Source organism: Hypanus sabinus, chromosome 7 (assembly GCF_030144855.1).
Source record: "Hypanus sabinus isolate sHypSab1 chromosome 7, sHypSab1.hap1, whole genome shotgun sequence".
NCBI lineage: Eukaryota > Metazoa > Chordata > Chondrichthyes > Myliobatiformes > Dasyatidae > Hypanus > Hypanus sabinus.
The window spans coordinates 131,145,039-131,172,655 of NC_082712.1; the positions used below are offsets into that span (position 1 = coordinate 131,145,039).

General features: G+C 41.9%; 1 protein-coding gene and 1 long non-coding RNA gene across 8 annotated transcripts in view; one reads left to right on the forward strand and one right to left on the reverse strand.

Annotated features, from left to right (window-relative positions):
• myrf (myelin regulatory factor) overlaps positions 1 to 27,617 on the forward strand; it is a 264,892-nt gene that overhangs the window by 119,213 nt on the left and 118,062 nt on the right. For all 7 annotated transcript variants that reach the window (XM_059975651.1, XM_059975652.1, XM_059975657.1 and 4 more), the window contains 2 exons: positions 5,316 to 5,403; positions 21,528 to 21,875. In XM_059975651.1, the coding sequence (XP_059831634.1) occupies positions 5,316 to 5,403; positions 21,528 to 21,875 (436 nt within the window). The remainder of the gene's footprint in view (positions 1 to 5,315; positions 5,404 to 21,527; positions 21,876 to 27,617) is intronic.
• On the reverse strand, positions 22,549 to 26,704 carry LOC132397209 (uncharacterized). Its single transcript, XR_009513301.1, has 3 exons — positions 26,101 to 26,704; positions 25,781 to 25,931; positions 22,549 to 24,237 (listed from the first exon to the last, which is right to left on the reverse strand). It is a non-coding gene; the product is annotated as an uncharacterized LOC132397209 (long non-coding RNA).

Below are 27,617 nucleotides of genomic sequence, written 5' to 3' on the forward strand. Positions count from 1 at the left end.
ATTATCACTCAAAGAGTTGAACTGCGCGTGCAAGTAACGAGAGCATCTTGGACCTCCAGGTGGTCCCCAGCAGGGGTGGTTGATAAGTTTGTGGCCTAAGGCAGAAGGAGATGAGTTATATAGCTCTCGTTACATGCACGCGCAATTCAACTCTTTGAGTGATTATACAGAAAGTTTGAAGTTAATAACTCATCTTCTTCTACCTTAAGTCACAAACTCATCAATCACCCCTGCTGTGGACCACTTCTAGAGGTCCAGGACGCCAACTTCTACAAAGGAGGGATCCGTATGCTCCACGACCGCTGGACTAAGTGTGTAAATGTAGGAAAAATAAATGTGCTAGGTTTTCTAAAATTGACTCCTTCTACCTTAACCCACAAACTTATCAATCACCTCTCGTATTTAATTCTGGGATTTTCTTCACTACCTATTTTAATGTAACTATTTAATAGAGATATATATACTTACTGCAATTCAGTTTTTTTTCTCTATATTTATCTATCATGGATTTCTTTGTACTGCTGCCGTAAAATTCACAAATTTTACAACATATACTGGTGATGCTAAACCTGATTCTGATACAAATTAGCTTAATAATGTTTGTATTTTGTTAGTCCTGTTTCTATATTAAATATTTTACGGGATAATAAAGCATATCCTCTGACTCACCATGAGTAATGCCATGGAGAATGAACTAATACTTAAAATAAAGTTACGCATTTAGTAATTCTTCACAATTCAAGGTTCAGGGTATGAAGATAGCAGGACAAGTTTACTTGGATTGGTTTACTGTTTAATCTTGAACTAGAATTTATGAACCCCCATCTATGTGAATGTTATGTTTGTTAATTGACCTAAGAACTAGGTCAGATCTGACACAATAATACCATGCTAAATTGCATGCTGCAATATAATAAGACTGCTGTAAGACATTAGATCTTCAATCTTGCTATTGCCAGTGCTATGGGGGATAGTTAAAATGATTCATAATTAGCTTACATTAAAACAGAGCAGGTAAATTGAACTGACTGGACCATATGCAATTATGTTTCTAATTATTTGGCACAAGATTTGTATTTCTTTATTATTTATTCTTGTTTATGTGACAATGATATTAGGTGATAATATTAGAGTTAGTTTCGATCGTAGGTAATCCCCTTTTGTTTATCTTTATTGAATTCTTTTCTCCTGCTTTTGTCCGAATCGAAGCTTGCAGCCAATAGGTGAATGGCTTTGCCCTGTGCTCAGACGCTATCAATAACACCTGGTGTCATCCATCAAAAGGTCCATCAAAATAAAGATCTAGAACAGATTTTTTCCTAAAATCTGTCCTTGCTGGTTGAAGACAGCATTGCTTCTGTTGCTACATTCCTGCTTAAAATGGCTTAAAAGCTCGAGTAAAGGATGGCACCAACTAATGCAACTGAGTGGAGTTTATGGTCACATGCATGAGTTTATGGTACATGTGCACAGGTACAATGGAAATCTTACCGGTAGCAGTAGCATCATGACACGCGGCATCATCTAAGCAGCACTCACAAGAAAATTAAACCAGTTTTACAAGAAAGAACACAATTAGTGCAAAAAAATACAGTCCACACCATTCTCACTTCATTTACCTGAATAACAATTTCATAATGATCTTTATTAGTGTTAATTGTATTTTATAAGAAAGCTTATGGGGTGTTAGCTTTCATAAGTCGAGGTATAGAGTTCAAGAGACGCGATGTAATGATGCAGCTCTATAAAACTCTAGTTAGGCCACACTTGGAGTTCTGTGTCCAGTTCTGGTCGCCTCACTATAGGAAGGATGTGGAAGCATTGGAAAGGGTACAGAGGAGATTTACCAGGATGCTGCCTGGTTTAGAGAGTGTGGATTATGATCAGAGATTAAGGGAGCTAGGGCTTTACTCTTTGGAGAGAAGGAGGATGAGAGGAGACATGATAGAGGTGTACAAGATATTAAGAGGAATAGACAGAGTGGACAGCCAGCGCCTCTTCTCCAGGGCACCACTGCTCAGTACAAGAGGACATGGATTTAAGGTAAGGGGAGGGAAGTTCAAGGGAAATATTAGAGGAAGGTTTTTCACTCAGAGAGTGGTTGGTGCGTGGAATGCACTGCCTGAGTCAGCGGTGGAGGCAGATACACTAGTGAAGTTTAAGAGACTACTAGACAGGTATATGGAGGAATTTAAGGTAGGGGGTTATATGGGAGGCAGGTTTTGAGGGTCAGCACAACATTGTGGGCTGAAGGGCCTGTACTGTGCTGTACTGTTCTATGTTCTATATAAGTTACATTAGAATTCAGAATTTAGAATTTATGTAAATCTTACATCCATCCCACAACATGAGGGAGTAAAAATCTTTGTGTTATGACTTTGTTGCAATGTACAGACATGTGAATTTATAAGTCTAATAGTTTGTAGAAAGAAGCTGTCCCATAGCCTGCTGGTCCTGTCTTTAATGTTGCAGTACTGTTTGCAAGATGGAAGCAGCTGTAACAGTTTATGCTTGGGGTGACTGGTGTCCCCAATTATCCTCCAGGCTGCCTTTCCGCACCTGCTGCTGTAAATGTCCTCAGTGGAGGGAAGTTCACATCCTCAGATGCGCTGAGCTGTCCATATCACCCTCTGCAGTGCCCAGCAATCAAGGTTGGGACAGTTCCCATACCAGGCGGTGTTACAGCCCGTCAGGATGCTCTCAATGGTGCCTCTGTAGAAGGCCTTGAGAATTTGGGGGCTGATGCCAAATTTCTTCAGTTGCCTGAGGTGGAAGAGATGCTGCTGTGCTTTTTTGACACAAAATCGGTGTGCACAGTCTTGGTGAGATTTTCAGTGATGTGTATAACGAGGAACTTGAATATTAGAACAGAAATGAGTATGTTATCTGTTCTTAGCAGTTGACCTTCATGGATCTCTAATTCTGGTGGCATTTTGTCATTTGACTTGTGAGATTAAATAACCAGTTATCTATAGTAATAACTACAAATATTTGTAACGATATTCTGCTGGATTAACTTTTTAGCAAATGTTCAGAAATATCTACTGGTTTTTAATCGCTTCAATTCCTCTATTGGTTTGGGAGTTTATGAGATAGCCTGTGGTTTCCAGCACTTAGTGTCGTTGTTCAAGCCTGAATCCTGACTACTTCCAAAACATTGCAGGCTGGTCAGAGGGAAGGGGAGTGGTGATAGAACAATGGGAGAGGAAGATAACTCTGTAAATTTCTGCCAGTTGGAGATAGTTTTAAGTGTATTCCCAACCTTCTGCTCCTTGACCAACCACTTTTAAGGCAAAATTGACTGTACTAAAATCTTTAAAAGCATGATGCCTATTTTCATTTATTTTTCTGTGAAGGTTCTTGGTGTACATTTAAGGTAAGTTGCGGTTGATGTCCATCAGGATTACAGAATATCATATCTATCTATTAATAGAACTCACTAATGCAACAATTTAGAGATTAAAATCAGCTCTGTTTTGTGAACTGTTCTGATGCAACCCTTTCTGTTAAGTTTTCAGTCGTAACAAACTATCGGACATTGTCACACCAAGAGTACTCTTCACCATTTTGAAGTGATGGCATTAGACACGTAAGACGTGTAGCATCAGGACCAATCTGTGCCTTTTAAATAGGCCATGGATAATCTGATCGCTGACCTCAACTCCATTTTCCTCACATGATCCCCATAACTATTAATTCCCCTGTAAGACTATCTGTCTCATCTTTGAATATTACCTCCTAACCCAGTTGCTCTCCGTAGTAAAGATTTCAAAACATTTCACAACTCTGAGAGAAGCAAACCCTCCACATCTTCGCCTTCAAGCCAAAGGATGATGCAACCCTGGTGGTGTAATGTCATAGGATTAATGTTTACCCTGTGCTTGTGCTTGTATTGTTGTGAATTAATCCTTTGTCATTGGCATAAATCAAACTTTTATTTAGCTGTTATAAGTGTTCTTAAACTTGTGAACGGGGTAGTTTTGGTTCAGAAAATGTCATTGTGTACTGAGTGGGTGTCCGCAAATAGGAAACACCTTCACCGGGCATAATAAAGCTTACCTGTGGAATTGAAAGAAGCAGGAATGGTGAGAAGTTGTGGTCATTGACTGAGATTGCGTCCATTGCAGGAGACAGAGGAAAAGTGCTTCTATAAACTGTATTTGGAGGAAAAGATGTTGGCTAGCTCAATGCCCAAATATGAAGGATTGAGAGAAAAAAAATACCATTCAGAGGATTGTAAGGAAATAAGCGAATAGCCACAGACTGTAATTATTCACTGGGACTTCCTCATGTTCTGGGGTATTTGAAATACAATAGTTTAAAGGGGTTTTAAAAGTATCCATGTTCCCCTCTTTTATAGATGGCTTCACTTATTCCAACAGTCAATTAGAAATAACAACTTTTGTTTTTTCTCCCTACAGATACGATCTGACCTGCTAAGTATTTTTAGCATCTATAGTTTTTGTGTATATATACATGCACTTATTGTACATTTGATAGTAAAAGAAAAGTCATGTTCAGGTTCTTGAAGTCTCTTTATAAGACACAATAAATATCTGTATCCATGCTATTGGATTAGACATTTCCAGTGTATCAGAAGTAGGCAGTGGCTCAGATCAGTGGTTTGAAGATCCAATTTGTCACAGATCTGTGGAAAAAAAACACATGCAGAAGTTTTCCATCATTGTCAGGATCCAAGCAGCAAAACAGGGGTCTTGGAGGGGTTGTGAAAGTGGAGAAAGCTTGTTTAAACATACAGTCCATTGCGGGCATTTTTAAAAAAGTTGAAGTAATAATTTATAGATTATTACCCACAAAAGAGAGACAGAGACAACAAGGGAGAACAGAATGGTGGAAAGGATGATTCTAAAGTGGGCCAGCAATCCTTGATAAACAATGGAGGGCAGAAAGTAAGAAAGGCTGAGTTTACTTTACAGCAGACATATGGATTTGCAGAACCTTTAAATAACTGATGACTTCAGTGCTTGATTTACTGAATAGACCTCACTCATTCCTTAAATTCCGATTGCTAAAATCATCATTCTTCTTCTTTTCGAATCTAGTTTGAAATCCTCCCCGGATCAAGTAGATAAAATTCTCATTGCTTGATTACATAAGCAAAATAAATTTTATCTCTTTCCTGTAGGCATAATTTCAGATAATGTTATCAGTAGTTACAGCTGGGTTATTCAGAAATAAAATGCATGTCTTAGATCTGAGATGGATGTTGTTCATGAATAGCAAGAGACTGTTCTGCTTCTCCGGGTTGCCCTCGTTATCCCCTTTCAATAACAATATTTCCTTTTCTTTTTAAGGGCATGAAATCAATGGAGCTCTTGATACGTCCAACATTGATACGAGTATTCTGGAGGAGTACATCAGTAAGGAAGACTCCACTGAAATGTAAGTCCAAACAGTGATGTAATGGTATATTGAGCACGGGTCAATGTCACATTGGGTGCTGCCTTTACAACTTAAACATCATTGGCTATGGTACACCTGTAATTGTATAGGCTCTTGCCTTAGTTTAATTGGCCTGAAACAAACACCCTTTTATGAATATTATCTTCTTTGGCAGTCCCTCAGGGTAACTTGCTTCCCTTTGAGTTTTGTGGGTCCTGAAGTGGATGATGAGGCCGACGTGGGAAGTGCCGATTCTACCATAGGTGGGGCAGAAGGTGCCAGATGGGCCAGAAGGCTAGGTGCTTTCTAAAGTCATGCACTCTTCCTCTTGCTCATAAAAGCTGCCTGACGCATGGCTTTGAGGTTTTCACTAATATTTATCCTTCATGGGCAAGATTCCTTCCAGCAGGCTTTGAATATGCCTTGAATCTTTTCCTCAGTCCAGCTGGTGAAATCTGCCAGTGACAGAGCTCAGAGCATCTGTTCCAGGAGCTTGCAAATAATGTGACCCTACTTGACATATCTGACTTGCACGTAATTAGGGTCAATACAATAATTTGATAGATATTCCCAAATTTGTCAGCTTATAAAATACAGTACAGTAGGCCAGGCTTATCTGCAAATTCCACATGCGCGAATTCAACCAACCACAAATCACGAAAACCCGGAAGTGCTCTTCCAGCACTTGTTGTTCGAGCATGTACAGACTTTTTTTCTTGTCATTATTCCCTAAACAATGCAGGTTAACAACCATTTTACATAGCATTTACATTGTATTAGGTATTGTAAGTAATCTAGAGATGATTTAATGTATATGGGAGGATGTGCGTGGGTTATCGTGGATTGAGATCGAAAAAAAATCGGAAGTTCTCTTACTAAGCAAGTTAGAACAGGTACATCCGGTATTATTTAGCGTCAGTTAGTCTATGTATATAAAACACTTAAGAACGTATGTTTCAGCACCGGGATCGGGAATGGAAGTTCTCGGGACTCAGGACAGACCGCTCCTGAGTGCGCTCTCCACCGTGCCGGGTTGATGTGAGGATCAAAACCCCAAAACTCCAAAACCCAATAATCAAACTATTGCGTTGCTTAGTAATAATTGTAGCTTTCATCAGGGCAGGGCCTTTCTCACTTTATCCTTTAAAATTGTTCCAATCGTTGACCAACGTAGCCTAACGCTTTTCCACTGACCGATGGCGTTTCACCTCTTTCTGATCGCTTTATTATTTCCACTTTATTTTCAATCATATCCGTGATTATTTTCGCGAACTGAAACACTGTGGATTCAGATCTCTACTGCCAGGTCTTAATGTCCACCGCACTGAGACAGGTTAAATAAGGTCTGGGGTTCTGTTGGGTCCTAAGGTCCAACGCATTGAGACACGTTGAAAAAGGGACTTGAGCATCCGTGAATTTTGGTATCTGTGAGGGGTCCTGGAACCAATCCCCCGCGGATAAGGAGGGCCGACTATACCAACAAAGAAATTAGATGTAAAGGACAGATGGTCCAAAAATATTTTTCCTTCTATATTGAGATTAGCCAACACTTGGAGCCTCAAAATGGATTTGATAACTAGGCAGTGGATGACTAAAAGAAGGAAACAGTAGCCAACTGTTTCGATATATCAGTGGTAGGTGAGGTAAGTGACGATACTTTTAGGGTTGCCTTATGATTTTTCTGAAAATGGAATGGTCCGCAGGACTCATGGAATTGTGCCCCTGGACTGATTTGAATCTTTCAAACCTTTGGTAGATGAGAGAGGAAGTTGTGTAATTCCTGATCCCCCACATTATCCAATGTTCATTTAGAATCAAACCCAACAGAAAATATCAATGGTAGTTCCATGTGGTCCAACTAATTCCCTTATCCTTGCACTGTTTGAAATAATTGAACATTGAAGAAACACATATTGGTAAACTTTGTTTTTTTAAGGTGCATCATGTGCAAAATCTACTAGAAAGGAAATAATCTATTGTCTAGCATCCAACATTTTATCATGCTTCTCATAAAGGAAAGTAATACTTATGGTTTCCTGTGCTATATCATTGTTTCCCTAATTGCCACTGAAACCCCCTCCTCCATCTCACTGGTGATTTTATGAGTTGCAAAGTGTAGTATTAATACATTGATAATGTTTTACAAAGAATGACCTTGTGGAAGTTTTACAGCTGTCCCTCCCTTTGTCTCTGCTTTAATCACTGCCTCACCCCTTTAACATGAGCTGATGGAAACTGGTCTCGAGAGGCAGCACAGCAGTCATTTCTCATTCTATCTACGTTGCATAGATCGCTCACTGAGAATGTAGGTCAAGTTGTTCTCTTTTTGTCTTATTTGGTCAACCAGCCTTCATGTTTCAAAACTTTGAGCGGGAGCGCAGATATCACATCAGAAATGTTAAAGATAATATGATTAATTTTTCAGCTATCTGCATCATCACAAATTTAATGATGCAACTAGAGAATTTATCAGAATCAAAATCAAGTTTAATACCACTGGCATATGTCATGAACTTTATTAACTTTACAGCAGTAATACAATGAAATACATGATAAATAAATATAGAGAAAAAAAGCTTAAGTTACATTAAGTGTATATATATGTCTATTAAATAGTTAAGTTAAAACAAGTAGTGCAAAAAAAAGTAATAAAAGAGTAGTGAGGTAGTGTTCATGGGTTCAATATCCAGTTAGGAATTGGATGGCAGAGCGGAAGACGCTGTTCCTGGATCACTGAGTGTGTGCCTTCAGGCTTCTGTGCCTCCCTCCCGATGGTAACAGTGAGAAGAGGACATGTCCTGGATGTTGGGGGTCCTTAATGTTGGACGGCACCCATGTTCATAAAGGACAAAATGGATGAGACAGCTGTTGACATTTTAGAGGACCCTTACCCTAGTTGGGGAGATTCTCTTGTATTTAGTATATTAAATAGTGCTGTTATTTTGTTCAGATTTACAGAGATAAGTGTTTTTTGGATAGATGCCTGAAGTACTCTTAACTGGAATTCTGCGGCTCTAACCCTTACAATTGCCACTGAAATTCTTCTTGACATCTATCTTCTATCCTCTAACATTCTGCATTCATTCTCAGGATTTGTGAGGTTGGAGAAAGGAATGCTGATAAATTCATCCGAATTGCACTCCAAAGGTGGCGATGGTCCTTTACTTTGTAATGACACCGACATTCAAGTAGGAGGAAACATACAACAACAGCTAAACTTTAAACATTGCAGCAGCTTTAAAGTTCTATTTTCCCAGTCCAACTGGACCACATCTACCTGGAATCATGTTGATATTTTCCATAAGTTTACAGGGTCTAGGCTATGTGTTAGGATCATATACCTGTCACATAGACTGATTTTGGCTCCATTTCTTTGCCATGACTCCTTTATCTTTAAAGTACCCACATGGCCAACTCATTCTCTAGGACTAGCATGCATCATTATCTAGCATGTATCAAGCTCCACTAAAAGACCAAGGCCTGGATTACAGGAGCAATGATAATAATTCCTCCCTCTTGCTAACTGATACTACTGTCTGGAATTTGCTTATGGACAGTTAAATGCTGAATGCGGAAGGGGCTGATGGAAATGCCTGGCTTCTCCACAAGTTGAAAGGACTGGAGAAAGTGGGTATGGAGAGGATGTTTCCTGTGGTGGGGCAGTCTAAAACTGGAGGAAACAGCCTCAAAATTGAGGGGCGACCTTTTAGGACAGAGGTAAGGAGGAATTTTTTAGCTAGTGAGTGGTGAATCTGTGGAATGCTCTCCTACAGACTGTGGCAGATGCAGTTGATAAAGCAGATGTTGATTGTTCCCTGATTGGTCAGCACATCAAAGGATATAGCGGGAAGGCAGCTCTGTGGAGTTGAGTGGGATCCAGAATCAGCCAAGATGGAATGGCGGAGCAAACTCAATGGGCTGAATGGCCTAATTCTGCTCCTATGTCTTAAAAGCTGCATTCAGTGCCTCTGGACAGCTAACCAACAGCAAAAAACTGATTTGACATGTATTGATCAAGTCAAGTCGCTTTTATTGTCATTTCAACCATAAACTGCTGGTACAGTACACAGTAAAAACGAAACAGCGTTCCTGCAGGACCGTGGTGCTACATGAAACAACACAAAACTACATTAGATTACCTGAAACAACACAAAACTACACCAGACTACGTGAAACAACAGAAAACTACATTAGACTTCAGACCTACACGGGGCTACATAAAGTGCACAAAAAAGTGCAAGACAGTACAATAATTATTAAACAAGACAATAGGCTCAGTAAAGGGCAAATTACAATATAATAATAAATGATATAAATGTAAATATAAACAATGTAAGCAATGTATTAGCAGGAATTGAGAAAGAACTGAGCAAAAATTGCAAAGGGAGTGGAGTGGTATTCAGTTGAGTGTGTGTAGGTTGGTGTCAGACTCTGGGTATTGAGGAGTCTGATGACTTGGGGGAAGAAATTGTTACACAGTCTGGTCATGAGAGCCCGAATGCTTTGGTACCTTTTGCCAGATGGCAAGAGGGAGAAGAGTTTGAGGGGTGCGTGGGGTCCTTCACAATGCTGTTAGCTTTGCAGATGCAGCATGTGGTGTAAATGTCTGTAATGGCGGGAAGAGAGACACCAATGATCCCTTCAGCTGACCTCACTATCCGCTGCAGGGTCTAATGATCCGAGACGGTGCAATTCCCGAACCAGGCAGTGATGCAGCTGCTCAGGATACTCTTGATACATCCTCTGTGGAATGTGATGAGGATGGGGTGTGGGAGATGGACTTTCCTCAGCCTTCACAGAAAGTAGAGACGGGGGGTGGGGGGGCTGGAAATCATTTTTAATTAAAGACCTTATTAAATGGAGTGTAATTTAAACTTATGGTGACATAGTAAAACCTGATTACCATTCAAAAAATTGATGTATTGACTCCAATAAACACAGGAAAGCAAGTTAAAACTTCTCAAACCTGGAAAGGTATATTGAGTATGGTGCGAAGGGTCCGCTGTTGCTGAACACTAGGCCTAAGGCAGCATGCCCTCACAAGAGATTTGTTCACATTATCACGGGTGAAGGTGTCATCCAGTTGAAAATCACCTTAACCTGCAGAAGAACAATTTTATACAGATTCCTTGGTGTCATATCAGCCACTGGGAAATGTATTTTCTGTTACACCAGGAATGCATTCACCGTGATACTTTTGTTCGTACATTAAGCTTCCCCAAGTGATACCAACTACCATGGAATGTGCAAAATTTCTCAGCAGTGAGGATTTCAACCTCAATGGTGTGAAAACTGGCGGAGAAGCCTACAAACATGGCTTTAGAATGAGGGAGCAGACTGGAGCATGGGCAGTCCTTGTCAGAAGCATCTTACATGCAAAGTGGAAAATCTGGAACAAACTTGAATCACTAAAGGATGCTCAATGGTCGTGACAGGGGTTAAATGCTGTTACCTCTTACAAAGTGGGACCAAGTGACAGAGGTGACAACAGGGCATCGCTCCCAGATGAGCACAATGCCTTATATGCTTAATTTGACTGTTAAGACATGGAGGAAACTCTTGAACTCCCACAGCTCCTGATATCCCTGCGATTTCAGTCTCTGAGGTTGCTATGAGAGTATCATTCAGGAGGGTGAACCCACTCTAGCCAGGGTACCAGGCTGAGTACCGGAGACCTGTGCTGATCAACTGGCTGAGATCTTTAACCTCTTGCTTCAGCAGTTTGAGGTACCCATCTGCTTCAAGCAGACTTCACTTACACTGCTTCCCAAGAAGAACGTGGTAGCCTGTCTCAATGACTATCATCCAGCAGCACTTCCATCCACTGTGATGAAGTGTTCTGAAAGGTTGGTGATGAAACTTCAACTCCTGCCTGAGAAGTGACTTAGATCTGCAGCAATTTGCCTACTGGAGCAACATGTCCACAGCAGATGCCATCTCATTGGCTCTTTATTCAACCCTAAAGCATCTGGACAGCAAAGATGTATACATCAGGATGCTCTTTATTGATTACAGCTCAGCATTCAATACTATAATCTCCTCCAAACTAATCAATAATTTTCAAGACCTGGGCCTCACTACCTCCTTCTGGAATTGGATCCGTGATTTCCTCACTTGCAAACTTCAGTCAGCTTGGATTGGCAGCAAAATGTCCTACACAATCTCATTCGCACAGGTGTACCACAGGGCTGTGTGCTTAGACATCACTTTACAGATGTAACATCGTACTGATGTTCGTAGGCTTCATTAAGAGTACTTGAAACTGAGTCCACTTGATTAAAGCTTAAGTAACATTACCTGAACCAATGAATGAAGTTCTGCTGAGGTGCATGGCAGACCTCAAAGATACTGTATTTCAATTGCTGCCTGGGGCTCACCCCAGTGCTATCAGGTCCAGTGCTATCTCCTCCCAATGGCTTCAGCTGGCTTTCTTTCCCAATGCAGGCTTTCTTTGGCGTGTTCTGCCAACTACTAGTCCATTATGACCTTCGCCTGCAACAGAAAATGGCTGGGAGTAGGTACTGGTGTTGTGACCTTATTGGATGATTGTGTGGGACGGGGTGGAAGTATTGGACAAAGTACTGCTGAGTCAGTGGAGACGATGAAGACTGTTACATGTATACAAATATTGTTAGTTTGTGTGCTTGAGGCAAAGTGTATGCCAATGTGTCAGAAGCTTGAGTGTGTAAATGACAAGACGAGGGATGAGAGAAAGATCTGAGACAGGAGGAGGATGAGTTGGTTTGTCAATAGAAGTTTGAGAAGTGAGCTTGTATTGTGGAATCTTAACTTTACCCCTGCTACAGGAGAAGTTCCTATTTTAGCCCTTCACCCCCTTGCCTAATGGGCCTCCATTTCTGGCCTCCACAGTATCTCCCCCCACCCCCCAAGCTCTATGCTGTGGAAACAACCCACCATGGGCTTTCATGCCTCAGTTGTACTCCTGTGAGTGGTGTGTTGTTTATGGCTTGGCACAGGTACCTTTGTTAGAAGGGCTTTAGCTGTGGCATGCGAAGGTCCCGTTGCCTCACAGTCAACAGCAAGTCCAGGAACAGAGGCGTGCAAGAGTGACATGGAAAGGGAGTGTGAGTTTATTAAAGTGAGGTCCCTGTAGGGCAGAGGGGTATAATGAGCGACAGGACAGGGAGAAGGCAGGTGAGGCATGCTGAACAGGGTGGCAGTGAAATGGGAGAAAGACACAAGGAAAAGCAGCAAGAGAGATGGGCAGAGTGGTATAAAATGAAAGAGATGTTAAGGTAAACAGAGGGAGATGGACAAACAGAAGTAGCTGTGTAATGAGTGAGTGTTTTAAAGAAAGATATTAGTGTGAGTGGAGGCAAAGATGAGCTGTAAATTTATTGAAGAACTTTTAAATTGTGAGGAATCTCCATGATCGTTCTTGTGAAGTTATGTTCTTTTCCTAATACTGGCTAGCACTATGGGCAGTGTGCTCCTCAACGACGTCCTGCAATGTTGCCTGGAAGTAACACTGGAGTGTGTCCACAGGCCCCTTCAGCAGGTAATACAACTGGTCAGCCTCATGATTTTCTCTCACTGGCCTACAACATACTGCTTTCCCTCGTTAAGCACTGATAAATCTCTTGATAAGAAAGCAGCACAATCCAAGAGCTGGAAGGATGCAGACAATGTCTTTCAGGATGTGGTCTCAACTGGGTGGGAAATTGAAGGAGACACCTTCTGCAAAGCACACTGTGCTCTGGTCTTGCACAGAGAAACCTTAAGGCACAAGTGTTTAAATTGCATGTTATATCAATTGCCATCTTAAAAGCTTTTTAAAACATAGTTCATTGAAGGAAATTGAAGATGTGTAAGAGGCTGGAATTCAAGGAATGGGAAATTCTAAAGTCAGTAGGAATGAAGACGGTTACAAAAAACAGGAACAAAACTGCAGGAGATGGGAACTATAAATTCAAAACTAAGTATTTAAAGGTTATTAAATGAAGGTGCCTTCCATTGAAAATAAAGTCCTAATCTGATTAATATCACAATTATTTATACTTTCTCATTAGCCCAATGAAAATTTAGTAAAATTAATGTTTTATTTTATTTCTATGTTTGCTCTAAATCAGATTTTTTTCTGATTAGTTTCTAGGCTTGCTTGATGATGTCACTTACTGGTTATCTGCTACAGATGAAAACCTGATACCAGGTTGCAGTTGAATAGGGGAAATCTACACTCAAACATTTAATCCTTTAATCACATTTGAAGGTCAATTGCATGCATCACTGATGACTAGAAAATTTGAACACTCTGCTTTCCTTTGCTATTATTTAAAACAATCATTACCATGCTACAAACTCTACTGGCATGATCTCTCACTGGCCACAGAATAAAATCTCTACTTTGACTCAAGATATTATACTTTCCTTGACAAAGTACATTCAGTGCCCACCTGTACACCTGTTCATTAATGCAAATATCTGATCAGCCAATGATGTGGCAACAACTCAATGCATAAAAGCATGCAGGCATGGTCAAGAAGTTCAGTTGTTGTTCAGGCCAAACATCTGAATGGGGTGGAAATGCGATCTAAATGACTTTGATCTGGACCAAATGTAGTGTGGTTTGAATATTTCAGAAAGTGCTGATCTCATGGGATTTTTGTGCTTTACAGTCTTTAGAATTACAGGGACCGGTGCGAGAAACAAAAAGCATCCAGTGAGCGGCAGTTCTGTGAGCAAAAGTGAGAGAGGTCAGAGGAGAGTGGCCAGACTGGTTCAAGCTGACAGGAAGGTGACAGTAACTCAAAAAACCACACGTTACAACAGTGGTTTGCTGAAGAGCATCTCTGAAAGAACAACACATCGAATTTTGAAGTGGGTGGGCTACAGCATCAGGAGGCCATGAATGTACACCCAGAGGTTACTAGTACCTCCTGTGTCCACTGAGTGTACAGGAGCTACTATCCCATCACCAAGGTCTCTGTTAACCTGCTCATGGATACTTAAACCATAATGATTAGTATGCTCCCTTATGTAAACTATGTGTTCTGTGAAAGATAGTGATAAAATTAAAATTGTATACATATTGGATTGGAGCATTGGGCATGCCTTTGTGAAATTAGTGAATCCAATAATGATTTTCCTTTCAGCCCCACATATATTCCCCACTTCCTGTTTTGGAGTTTAATGCCACAAGCCAGATGCCAGTTAATTCTGTCAGCCCTCCCAGATATTGTGCACTTCCAGTTCTGGCTTCTTGAATTTTCCTGGTTTTAATTCTCCACAGTACTTTTATTGACCTCAAAGTTCAGCTATTATACTCCCACCCTAAACCTCTCATAACCATTGTCCACTTCCCAACTCCACCTTCTTCCGAAGATCTCCAAACAGAGCTGCTAGGCGGCTGCATCCTATTGTTGTATTTCCCCATACCAAAGTTGTAGTGTCTCCCTTGTCAAATCTCTTTTCATTTACATCTGTGGATCTTCAGGTGCCCCCCCCCCCCACCATTTTAACAGACTCCTGGATCTAATCCTGCATTCACCATCGTGTACGACCAATCACCTTGTGCGTCTATTCTCTGCATGGACTGGCCCACAGCTGAGTGGAGACTGAACCAGAACTAACCATCTCTATCCTCTGTCTGGCTGAAGCTGTCTCCTATTGACAACTTCTCTCTCAACCTCATTCATTTCCTCCAAAATAATAATAATACGTGAACATAAACCAAAGTTGCACTTTTGTGTGTAATATGGAACTTTTTTTGGTTTCATTCTTGTTCTGGTCCCATCATATTTGTTTCTTTTCCCCAGTGCGGAGAATTGACAATGCTGATGATTTCTGCTCTTAATCTATAGAAAATTTCTTCAGCTTTGCGTCCAATGTTCACATTTCTCTCATCCTGTGGTTGGTGACTCCATTATTTTCGAGATGAACCAATAACAAACATCAGCTACAAACTTACTGACTTCCAGAGGTACCGTGCATGAAGCAGACAAAGAGGCAAAGATCACATTCCACTCTCTATACAAATAACTGGTCTTCCTTTCTACCATGCATGCCTATTAATCATGCACATTCTACACCTATATTCTTATCCTTTCTTTTTTCCCAAAACATGGGATTCTTCTTGCTTTTTATCCCACCAGCTTCCACAATGACAGAGAACTATTCTCTGTCAATCCTGCCATCTTCAGTCTGATCCACGCCATCTTTCGTCCCCCTTGTTTCCAGCATTCTAAAGGATTACTTCATTCCTGACACCCCTGAATATTATAAATATACTCCTGAGTTCCTGAATACTATTGATCCACTGGTGTGTCTAGAGGACGAAATAAGAAAAGCACAAGTAAATAAAGAGACAGTGGTTGCAGTTTTTTTTTTGATGTTGAGAAAGCTTATGATATGTCATGGAAGGAGAGGCTCCTAATCAAGCTGCATTTAATGGGAATCGGGGGGGGGGGCAATGTTCAATTGGGTTAAGGACTTTTTAAACGGGAGAACTATTCAGGTGAAGATAGGATCAGAGCTACCAAGCCAGTATGTTGTAGAAAATGGGACACCTCAGAGGAGTGTAGTGAGTCCTTCTTTATTCTCCATATTGATAAACGATATGTTTGTAAATATACCAACGGAAGTGGGGAGGTCATTGTTTGCTGATGACAGGGCTTTGTGGAAAAGAAGGAGAAATATTGAACATATAGTTATGAAAATGCAAGATGGAATTAAGTTGGAGTGGGGGACAAAGTGGGGTGTTAAATTTTCAGCGGAGAAGATAAAAACCATGTTCATTACAAGGAAAAAGCTCAGGGGACTAAATCCGACTGCATGGAAGTAACCTGGAGAGAGTTGAAAGTTTTCGGGTTTTGGGAGTGCACTTTGACTTGAGATTAACACGGAGAGAACATGTTAGATGTGTAGTTGCTAATTCCAGGCATTCTATTCATCAATCACTACCAACACCACAGTCCCTGCCCATGGCAAGCTCCCCTCCCATCATAGGATAGAACAGTGACCTTCTCTTCCTCACCTTCCACCATTGTCTCTAAGTGAAGCAGCCGTTTACTTGCAGTTCTTTAAATATAGTATGCTGTATTTGATGCTTTGGGAAATTAAATGCAAAGCTAATATCCACTTTTTCAATACCTCTGTATTGTCTTTGTGCGTTGCCACAAGCTTCCGGTTGTCACTTTCATCATGTCCAGCTAGCTTCCACTTTCTCCTGGACTCTCCGATGGTGGGTGGTGTCGGAAAAGAGGATGCTCTCCAAGTGGTGTCGGAAAAGAGGGTGCAGTCCAAGTTGTGTCGGAAAAGAGGGTGCTCTCCAAGTTGTGTCGGAAAAGAGGATGCTGTCCAAGTGGTGTCGGAAAAGAGGGTGCTGTCCAAGTGGTGTCGGAAAAGAGGGTGCAGTCCAAGTTGTGTCGGAAAAGAGGGTGCTCTCCAAGTTGTGTCGGAAAAGAGGATGCTGTCCAAGTGGTGTCGGAAAAGAGGGTGCTGTCCAAGTTGTGTCGGAAAAGAGGGTGCTGTCCAAGTGGTGTCGGAAAAGAGGGTGCTGTCCAAGTTGTGTCGGAAAAGAGGGTGCTCTCCAAGTTGTGTCGGAAAAGAGGGTGCTCTCCAAGTTGTGTCGGAAAAGAGGGTGCTGTCCAAGTGGTGTCGGAAAAGAGGGTGCTCTCCAAGTTGTGTCGGAAAAGAGGATGCTGTCCAAGTGGTGTCGGAAAAGAGGATGCTGTCCAAGTGGTGTCGGAAAAGAGGGTGCTCTCCAAGTTGTGTCGGAAAAGAGGGTGCTGTCCAAGTGGTGTCGGAAAAGAGGGTGCTCTCCAAGTTGTGTCGGAAAAGAGGATGCTGTCCAAGTTGTGTCGGAAAAGAGGATGCTGTCCAAGTTGTGTCGGAAAAGAGGGTGCTGTCCAAGTTGTGTCGGAAAAGAGGATGCTGTCCAAGTGGTGTCGGAAAAGAGGGTGCTCTCCAAGTGGTGTCGGAAAAGAGGATGCTGTCCAAGTGATGTCGGAAAAGAGGGTGCTGTCCAAGTGGTGTCGGAAAAGAGGGTGCTGTCCAAGTGGTGTCGGAAAAGAGGGTGCTGTCCAAGTTGTGTCGGAAAAGAGGATGCTGTCCAAGTGGTGTCGGAAAAGAGGGTGCTGTCCAAGTTGTGTCTGAAAAGAGGGTGCTCTCCAAGTTGTGTCGGAAAAGAGGGTGCTGTCCAAGTGGTGTCGGAAAAGAGGGTGCTGTCCAAGTGGTGTCGGAAAAGAGGGTGCTCTCCAAGTTGTGTCGGAAAAGAGGGTGTTGTCCAAGTTGTGTCGGAAAAGAGGGTGCTCTCCAAGTGTTGTCGGAAAAGAGGGTGCTGTCCAAGTGGTGTCGGAAAAGAGGGTGCTCTCCAAGTGGTGTCGGAAAAGAGGGTGCTGTCCAAGTTGTGTCGGAAAAGAGGATGCTGTCCAAGTTGCATGCCATCTTGGACAATGACTCCCATCCACTCCATAATGTACTGGTCAGGCACAGGAGTACATTCAGCCAGAGACTCATTCCACTGAGATGCAACACTGAGCGTCATAGGAAGTCATTCCTGCCTGTAGCCATCAAACTTTACAACTCCTCCCTCGGGGTGTCAGGCACCCTGAGCCAATAGGCTAGTTCTGGACTAATTTCCACTTGGCATAATTTCCTTATTATTATTTGTAACCCCTTGGGTCGCCTCAGGCTCGCTCAGCTCGTTCTCGTCTAAGGGGAGCAGCCTTCGGCCCCGCCAAACTGGGTAATCAGCTGGTGTGGATGCTGTGTGATGTCCCTGCCTCGCCCAAAAACAGACAGTACACCATATGCGATTAAATGAGTACAATTTATAAAGGTTACTATAACTAAGTGATTAATAATGATACAGTATATATGAAGAGAAAATTAAAGAAAGGCGCCAAACTTATCAAAGTCCAAACCACTTCGTGCACAACCGTTGGAGCTCAATTACTGAAGTCTTCTGGCCACCATTCGATCCCCTCCGAACTGCTCGACTCGCAGCTCAGGACCCTCCGAACTCCTCGGACTCTCCAAACAGCTCAGGACCCTCCGAGTGGTCAACCAAGCACATCTAGCTTCATCCCCCCTCCTCAGAGAATCTCCCGGCCTCGGACCCCCCTTTGGGGTCCGATCCTCGCCCAGCTTAGAACATTGCGACCTCTCTCTCAACCCCCTCGCGCCGATCTGCCCAAAAGCCCGTCAACAAAAGCTTACAGACTCAGAAGAAAGAACATTAATCCCCATTTGGTTTACAAAGGAATACCATTCTCGTTATCAGTAAATTAGCATTCCTGCGAGTTAACAAAAGGAAACCCTTTCCCAACAGTAACAAAGAAAAAAAAGAAACCCCCTTTACATTATTTAATTATTTATGGTTTTATATTGCTATATTTCTACACAATTCTTGGTTGGTGCGACTGTAACGAAACCTAATTTCCCTCGGGATCAATAAAGTATGTCTGTCTGTCTGTCAGTCTAATGAACTGCTTCAATGAAGCTAAAAATAAGCTCAAGAAAAGTACCTCAGATTTTGATTCAGAGGCACTTCTGGGGTTGACATGGAGTTTAACAATTTCAGATCGTACCTATTGTCTCATATTATTAATTTATTGTTTTTTGCATTTACTTTTTCTCTAAATCTATTTTAACTTCCTTTGTTTGTCCCATTTCATCCCTCTTTGCTTTAACCTCATCCGATTCATCATTATATCTTTTACATAACCTTTCCATGATATTTCCTCCCTTCCCTACTTACCTGGATCATAAAAACTGTTGTAGCTCCACATTACCTTGTAAAGACAATGGAAGGTCAATGACCTGAAGCTGCTTATTTCTCCACAAATTCTGTTGACCTGCCAAGTATATTCAACTCTGATGAGGTATCCCAAGATGTCTGTACACAGTCAGGTACTCATACTTAGTCTTTGAATGAATATAATACTAATTAATATATTTAGGAGCCGAGCCATTAACGTCATGGGAGGAGGAGATGTGGCGGGGTGGGAAGTAGTAACAGTGCTCATTTTCGGTAATGTGACAATGGTTCACCTGCACCAGAATATTAAGCAATATGTGAACAGAAGTGATCTCAATCTGTAACCAAAGCTGCTGCAACTCTTAAAAAAAAGATGGAAAAAGGGTTAATCATCCACCACATTATCGTACCTGGTCATCATTACAACTTGCACCATTCATTCTTAAATTGCTGTTTTACTTCAGTTCACCAATGTCACAAAGCAGAGATCTGAAGGAAAAGGGACAATGTAAATTCGATGACCTGCTGTAGTTGTAACAGTGAGGATGTCCTAATTGAAGTGCAGATATTTTACACCTTGTTCCTCCAAATCCTTCCAGTATTACTGCTTCTTCGACATTCAGTTACCTGTCCCTCTTCTTGAAATTTCCTCATTTGTGTGCCCTCTACTTCTCTCTAAATTGTCTCACTCTACTTCCAGGAATGGAATAAGTGTCTATTCAACACTCATTAATTTGCTCATACCCTTCAGGACAATCAATGGACCATTCTATGCAACCTATCAGTGCCTATCTGTACTAATCCCATGTGTAAAGTTGCAACATGACTCCACACGTCGATTACTATTTGGTTCCTAGATACTCTCATGCTCCTAACATCCTTAAATAATGACTTCAGATTGTTCTTAATCATATATGCCAAGGATAAATGGCCCCTTTTTGCCCTCCTAACTTCTTCCTTGAGTTTTCTCCCACACCCCCTATAGAATTCAAAGGACTCACTTGGTTGTAGGTAGTTTTATTTATTTCATGCTTCCCTTTATTCTCAATCAAACCTTCAATGTCTGAAATAAACCTGGGTTCCCTGACCTTACCATCTCTGCCTTTTACCCTTGTAGGAATGTGCTGGCCTTGAACTCTTACTACTCCACTATTTAGAGTTTCCCAATTGATAGCTTTACCCTGAAGCCTCTGCTCCTAGTCTTCTTTATCAGGTCCAGTCTCTCTTATCTTGTTGAAATCAGCCTTCCTCCAATTTATGGGCTTAACTTGGGGATTATTTTTATCTCTTTCCATAACTATCTTGAAACTCACAGGATTAAGGTCACCATCCTCAAATTTAAAATTTAATTATCATTCAACCATACATGAATACAGCCAAGAGAGTCAATGTTCCTCAGTGTTCATCCTTGAAGAAGATGGCAGAGTTTGCCATTGAAACTTTGGTTATAATGGATATCCGTACCTGACCGGAAGCCCAAGAAGAGTTTATTTGTCATATACGCCTTTTCTAGTGTTCCTCACTGCGCACCGAGACTTCCACCCCCTACGCAGATTTATTTCCTAAGAATATGTCAAGCAGAGCCCTAGATATGTCAAACAGCTCCATACACATTGCAGTAATGGCTAAAAAGGTCAAGGATTATGGGGAGAGAGCAGAAACAGAGTGTTCAATTTGGCTGATGGGCTGTGATCACACTGAATTGCAGAGCAGGCTCAAGGAGTTGAATGACTCACTCCCACAGCTTATGTTAATATTTCTCTATTGGTGTGGCTTATTTTGAGCACTTAGAAAGACTGAAGATGGGTTCTTTGGGAAGATCTTTCAAGTTCATGTAAATAACATTCTTTCAAACTTAAGGGCTAGATGGACAATGAATCTCAGGGTTATGTATGGTGATATATATGTATTTTGATAATAAATTTAATTTGAACTTTGGCAAATTCATATCTAACTACTTCAATCATCTCCAACCCTCCCAATGTTGGTTCTGGGCTGATTTTACAATTAGCTGGGGAAGAGATGTGCAATTAAAACAGTGCAAGGAAACAGACATTAGTGCAGCACTAAAGACATTATGTTCAACCTCCAGAGTATATTTTCTTAAATTGGCTTACTTGCTGTTTTTCCATGGTTTGATTTTCAAAAGCATGCATTACAACCTGATGTGATGAATGTCAAGGACGTATTATCAGCCAAAAACTTTCCATGGCAGTAATTAATAGCTGTTTCACTGTTGGTAACTTCCACAGCATTTCTGACCAACTCCTCAGATAAGGGATTGGCTGCTAAACGTCAGAAATCCTAAGTGGTCATTGGCTGAATAATTGTGCATTTTGCTCAATTTAATTCATACTTTTGACTTTTTAGAGTAATAATATTTCTCGTGGTCCTTTCTCTGCAGCTGTTTTCCAGAGCTCCCAGTCTCAGTAAGTTATTCCAGCTCTCAAGCATCTGGCTGTGGTTCAGCTGGCCATTCTATTCCCAGTGCTATCGTGAACACGGGACACCTGAACAGCCCTTCCACCAGTGGAGTCAGCCACCTATGTCACGTCACTGCTGGCTCAATTCCAATTGCAACTCGGCATGGAAGTCACATGCCTAACCCTGCATCATGTGGCCCAAGCCTCAGTGGTCATGTGAACTGTACTGGCAACAATGGAATGATAGTAAAAAGCTACCCCACCAACATTTGCATGAACAGCAACACAACTGCTATTAAGGTGGAGCCAAAGCCTTCCTATGCACCTGGGTAAGTGAAAACAAGGAACTATCTCAATACTTGAAAGTTTTGTTTGCATATTCCAGTATTAAATGCTCAGGCATACCCGAAACCGCTCCTTGCTACTGTACAATTAATTCAAAGGTTCAATTATTTTAATCGCATTGCAATGTTTCTTCACGGCCAAGGAGCCAGTGCTTAAAATATAGGAGAGAACGTGCTGGTAAATCTTGGCATGTAACTGGTTGTGTTTCCTTGTGTAAGTGCCAGGAAGTTCAGGACTTACACACAAGCCTCAAACTTACTGACAGCTGTTCGCCAGCATTTCTTCCACAGTTCTCCGCCAATGGAATCTTCATGGAGCGTAGCGTGGGAGCTTGCAGTTGCAGAGGTTTCCCAATGCTCACAGCTCAATCTGACTGGACTGAAAGCAGGGATTAAGGTGTGAGCATGGTTTTAGATTGAAAAACAATTGAGTTGATTTTAAATGTTTTAGTTTTTTAGATGTCCTAAATCATTTAATTTGTCCACCTGTTTTAATGGTTTGATTCACTCTTTTATAGTTCTACAATGATTTTATATGTTTGTGACTATTGGAACCATTAATGCTTGTTAACAGCTGGTTTAGCTAAAGGTCAAGCTTAGCTGCTTAGAGGGTGGGACTTTTCAGCTCCTGTGGCCACCCAGACACTGGAATTCTCACACACAGAAGGCCCTGTTGCTGCACTAGGTCTCAGGGCTGAGGGCCCGGCCAGCTTTCTCTAAGAATTGTCAGGGGTGAGATGGGAAAAAGGTCGTCGCAAACTTAACTTACATTTCACCAGTGAATGCTGACTGTAAATCCAGGCTTTAATATGAAGTAAGATTTTAAATATGATTGTATTCAAGTCATGTCAAGTCAAGTTTCTTCTGTTTTAACTACATACATGTATATAAGTTATATAATTATATAAGGTAAATAGAAATGAGACATTTCTCTGAAGCAGGGTGTAAAACACAGTAGTACACATAACATATGGTAAGGATAAAATCTACAGGTGAATCACACATAAATAACCAATTAAGGTGCATTAATATTAAATATTGTAAGATACAGAATAGATTAACCAGTGACACTTCAACTGCAATGCCGCCAGGAGTTTGGCAGCCTAATGGCCTTGGGGAAGAAACTGTTTCTCATCCTGACCGTTCTTGTTTTTATGCATCGGAGTCTCCTGCCTAATGGTAGAGAGTCAAAGAGGATGCTGGATGGATGGGTGGGATCCCCTCCGTATGCAGTGCTCTGATAAATGTTCCCCAATGGATGGTGGTGAGACCCCAGTGATCCTCTCAGCTGTTCTCACTGTCCTTTGTAGGGACTTCTGGTCCGATGCTCGACTACTCCCATACCAGATGGAGATGCAACTTGTCAGGATGGTCTCAATGGTGTCCTGTAAAACGCAGTTAAGATGGGGGGGGGGGGGGGGTGAGATTCTCGAACTTCTTAGGAAGTGGAGCCATGCTGTGCCTTCTTGTTCAGGGAAGTGATATGAAGGGACCAGGTGAGGTTGTGATAGCATAACTAATTTTATCAATTAATGTGTCTTTTGTGCCCTTACTACTGCTGGTCTGATTTTCTTCCTAAGGTCTGTGGTTGGGTGAAACCTGGAAGGGGTGGGCAGGGGGAGATTTGGAAATGACGGACTCAGTGTCATTGTTGTGAGTGAGAGTCGGTGCCTTGGAGGTCAAGGTGTAAACAGAATGTGGCGTTTAGGAAGAAGTGTACATTTTGGGGACTTGCTTTGGTACTGCTGTGCAACTCTAAGAGCATTAGTTGTCACTAAGATCTTCCTGCCAATCTGCTCCTAGGAGTCCAGCACTGTAGGCTTAGAGTGTCACTGTGGGACCCTCCAGAGATCTGTCAGTCTCTCTGGTGAATCTCCATTCACTGCAGAGCCATTCAGGAAATAACACCCTCGCCAAGTTGCAACGGCGCCACCTGTGGTGTGTTGTGATCTTTTAAAGATCAGACCCTGAAGCTGCAAGTACTGACAACTATGCAATGTGAGGCACAGCAGTTGTCTGGCGTGTACCAAAGGTGAAGCAGCATGCTGGGGAATGTGACAGTGACACTGAATAAGGATTTTATTTGAAGATTCTGATCTTAAAACCACTGCTGAAAGGAGTTTCTGCACTACCGAAGCAAAAAGCAAACTGCTGGAAGAGCTTAGTGGGTCGAGCACCTGTGGTGACAGCATTTTGTGTTGACTGGTATGGGGTCTCAACCCAAAATGTCACCCATCTCTTTCCCTTCACTGATGCTGCTGTACCACTTCATCCAGCGGGCTGCTCTTCACTCCAGATCCCAACATCTGCTGACTCTGTGTCTCCGCTGAACTTTGTTTTGGCATACCTAAAACATAGAAAATGAAATTATATGCCATGGATCATTGCTCAGAGCTTAAAAAAAACTGTTAACTATATTGTGTTCTACTTTACAAAATACTACTTTATTGTATTGCAAATGTTGTGAATGTAAGACATTTGTCTGTCATCATCACAGTTTCAAGTATATCATTACATTCGCTTTGTTTTACATGATGTAAAATTGTATCAGTCATTCATTACAAAACATCCTATCCTATCAGTGATAAATTTGAGAAGTTATTGCCTGGGACCCATCTCGCAGTGTAACCAGTGTGGGAGGACCCCAAACCATGGCCTTTCCTCGTAGTATGTTTGCAGTAACTAGTGCACAGTCTTGGAGAGTACTTTGGTCCTTAGTGTTATTTAACTGGAAATTGAGTTGACTGATGTGTCTCCATCTAATAAAGATGATGGTGGTCACTTTTTGCAAAGTTTGTCAGGTTACAGAGTGTTGTGTGGACTAATGGGAGGTATCACAATCTAAGCATTTGTATAGGCCAAAGGGAACTGGGCAATTACCTTCCCACATCTAAATATTGCTGTGGACGACCCTGCTTCCTGCATAATGGCTTGCCAAGGCCTGATTCTCTCCGTCTCTGGATCACTTCTGAAATTAGTGGATGATGCACGTAATGTATAAGAGGGAGTTTATCTCCCTCTCCTTTGTCTCTCCCAACAAAGTTTAAGCTATTTATTGAAAGCAAAATATATGCCAAAAGTATATACAATACTCCATGAAGATTTTGAAATAACAAAATATTGTGTCTTTTTGAGAATGTTTTTGAATAGTTTTATGAATACTCAGGTACTAAATATTTTATTCTTGTTCTGTCTGACTGCCATGACCTGTTTATAAATGATGAAAGGAAGTAAGCTTAAATTTAAGAAACATTAATATGATCTGCATTGTGGAACTACTTTACAATCCATATGATCACACTTGACAAGCAATTTATATGTTAATGTTCTCTCCCTCTGCCTCTCCCTCACCCACCCTGCCTTTTTCCCTCTCCCTCTCTGCCTCTTCCCCTCACCTTCTCCCTTTTTACCTCTTTCCCTCTTCCTCTCCCTCTTTGCCTCTTTCCCTCTCCCTCTCCACCTCTTTCACTCTCCCTCTGCCTCTTTCCCACTCCCTTTCTACCTCTTTCTCTCTCCCTCTCCCCCCTTTTCTGTACCTCTTCCTGTCCCTCTCCGCCTCTTTCCCTCTCCTCTCTCTTTGCCTGTTTCCCCCTCCTCTCTTTCTCTCTCGCTCTCTTGATCTCATGCTCTTGCACTCTCTCTTTCTCTGTCGTGCTCTCTCAGAACAATGATCATGACAGCAACTCTGGCCCCACCCTATCAGAGATATTCTTTTTATCCTATCCACTTCTCCTTCAACATGTCTGCAAGTTGAAACTAACTTGTTTTCTCTCCTTACCAGTTCTGACAAAAGATTTTCAACCTAAAACGCTAAATGTTTGTCTTCCGGCAAATGCTGCCTAACTTGCTGATTGCTTGTACATTGGCTTGAATTTGTGCTTACCACTGACCTGTGAGAAATGTCTGCACTTGCTCTGTAGTTCTCCCCGGGTCAACAAAAAGCAAGTTCATTCTTCAGTTGAGAGGTTCTGTGCAGCAACAAGATCTTCTGGGCATAAAGCCATCACTGAGTTTGTAGGTGGGAATGGGTCAGAAACAATTCTGGCAAATGAAAATGCCAAAGGAAACATTTGTCCATGCTCTGTCTGAGCTGGTTTCTAAATCATTTTGAATGACTCAGAAAGACATTTCACAACTATTAACTTCCTTTAAATTTCAAAGCTCAAAGTCAATTTATTCTCAAGTGACATATATGTAACCATATACAAACCTGAGACTCATTTTCATGTGAGCATTCACAGAAAGCACAGGAGACACAATCGAATCAATGAAAGACCCACCAGGACAAACAATCAGCCAATGAGCAACAGACAACAAACTGTGCAAATACAAAAAAGTAAAAAGAGAAAGAATAATAATAATGAAAATAAGCAATAGATATCAAAACTCAAAACTCTGAGATTCTTCATCTCCAGATAGCCATGAGACCAAGAATGGCAGCACAATCATCAATCCCAAACCCCTCCCCACATGAAATACAACAAGAACATTAGCCCCCAAATACCATTCATTCCACACAAAAAAATGAACAAAAGTACAACAAAAAACTCATCTCCAAAACCCCCTCCCCTGTATGAAATGCAAAAAGAACATCGGCCTCCAAATACCACCCCCCCTCACAAAGACACTAACAAAAAAAAAGAGGCAACAAGGACATCGACCCAAGACCAACTCCTCCCTCGCAAAACGCTACAAGAATATCAACCCCCAAATCCCCCCTCCCTTGCAAAACACCACAATATCGACCCCCAAATCCCCCCTCCCTCGCAAAACACCACGAGCATATCGACCCCCAAATCCCCCCTCCCTCGCAAAACACCACGAGCATATCAACCCCCAAATCCCCCCTCCCTCGCAAAATGCCACAAGAATATCGACCCCCAGATCCCCCCTCCCTCGCAAAACGCCACAAGAATATCGACCCCCAGATTCCCCTCCTCCCTCGCAAAACGCCACAAGAATGTCGACCCCTAGATCCCCTCCCTCGCAAAACGCCACAAGAATATCGACCCCCAGATCCCTCTCCTCCCTCGCAAAACACCACAAGAATATCGACCCCCAGATCCCCTCCTCCCTCGCAAAACACCACAAGAATATCGACCCCCAAATCCCCCCTCCCTCGTAAAACACCACAAGAATATCGACCCCCAGATCCCTCTCCCCCACACAAAAAAAAACAAGAAAGAACAAGTGAAAACACAGAATATAAAATCCATATCCATTTGCAAAACGCAGAAATCCTCGGTAACATCCTCTGAGCAGAGTGGTAGGCCACACAAATTCTCTCTCTGGCAGTATAGTCATCCCACCAGTGATCAAAAGGCAGGCAGCTGGTGTTCATCTTCTGCATTCGCCATGATGTTTCAATCTCCCTCGTCACTTTAATCAGCAAAATGGAGTCAAACATAAGCTCACACCCCTGCCGCCTCCTCTCCATGAAGCCCATACTCACTGCCTCCTGGAATCCTCTCGGAGACAGTAAACCGCTGGATACCCAAATGATCTCCAAACTGTAAATCACAGGGTCCAACCGTTCCAGAAACACATTCAAGATGAAAAGCAGACGTAAAAGGCAAAAAAGAAGTGAAATAAATAGTTTTGTGGTCTATCCGGAGGAGTGTCAACCATTGGAGTATTGTATGCAGGTGCCATCTTGACCATATATCGAGAACGTAAGATGAAGAGTCCATAGGTTGTGGGAACAGTTCAGTAATGGGTGACTGAAGT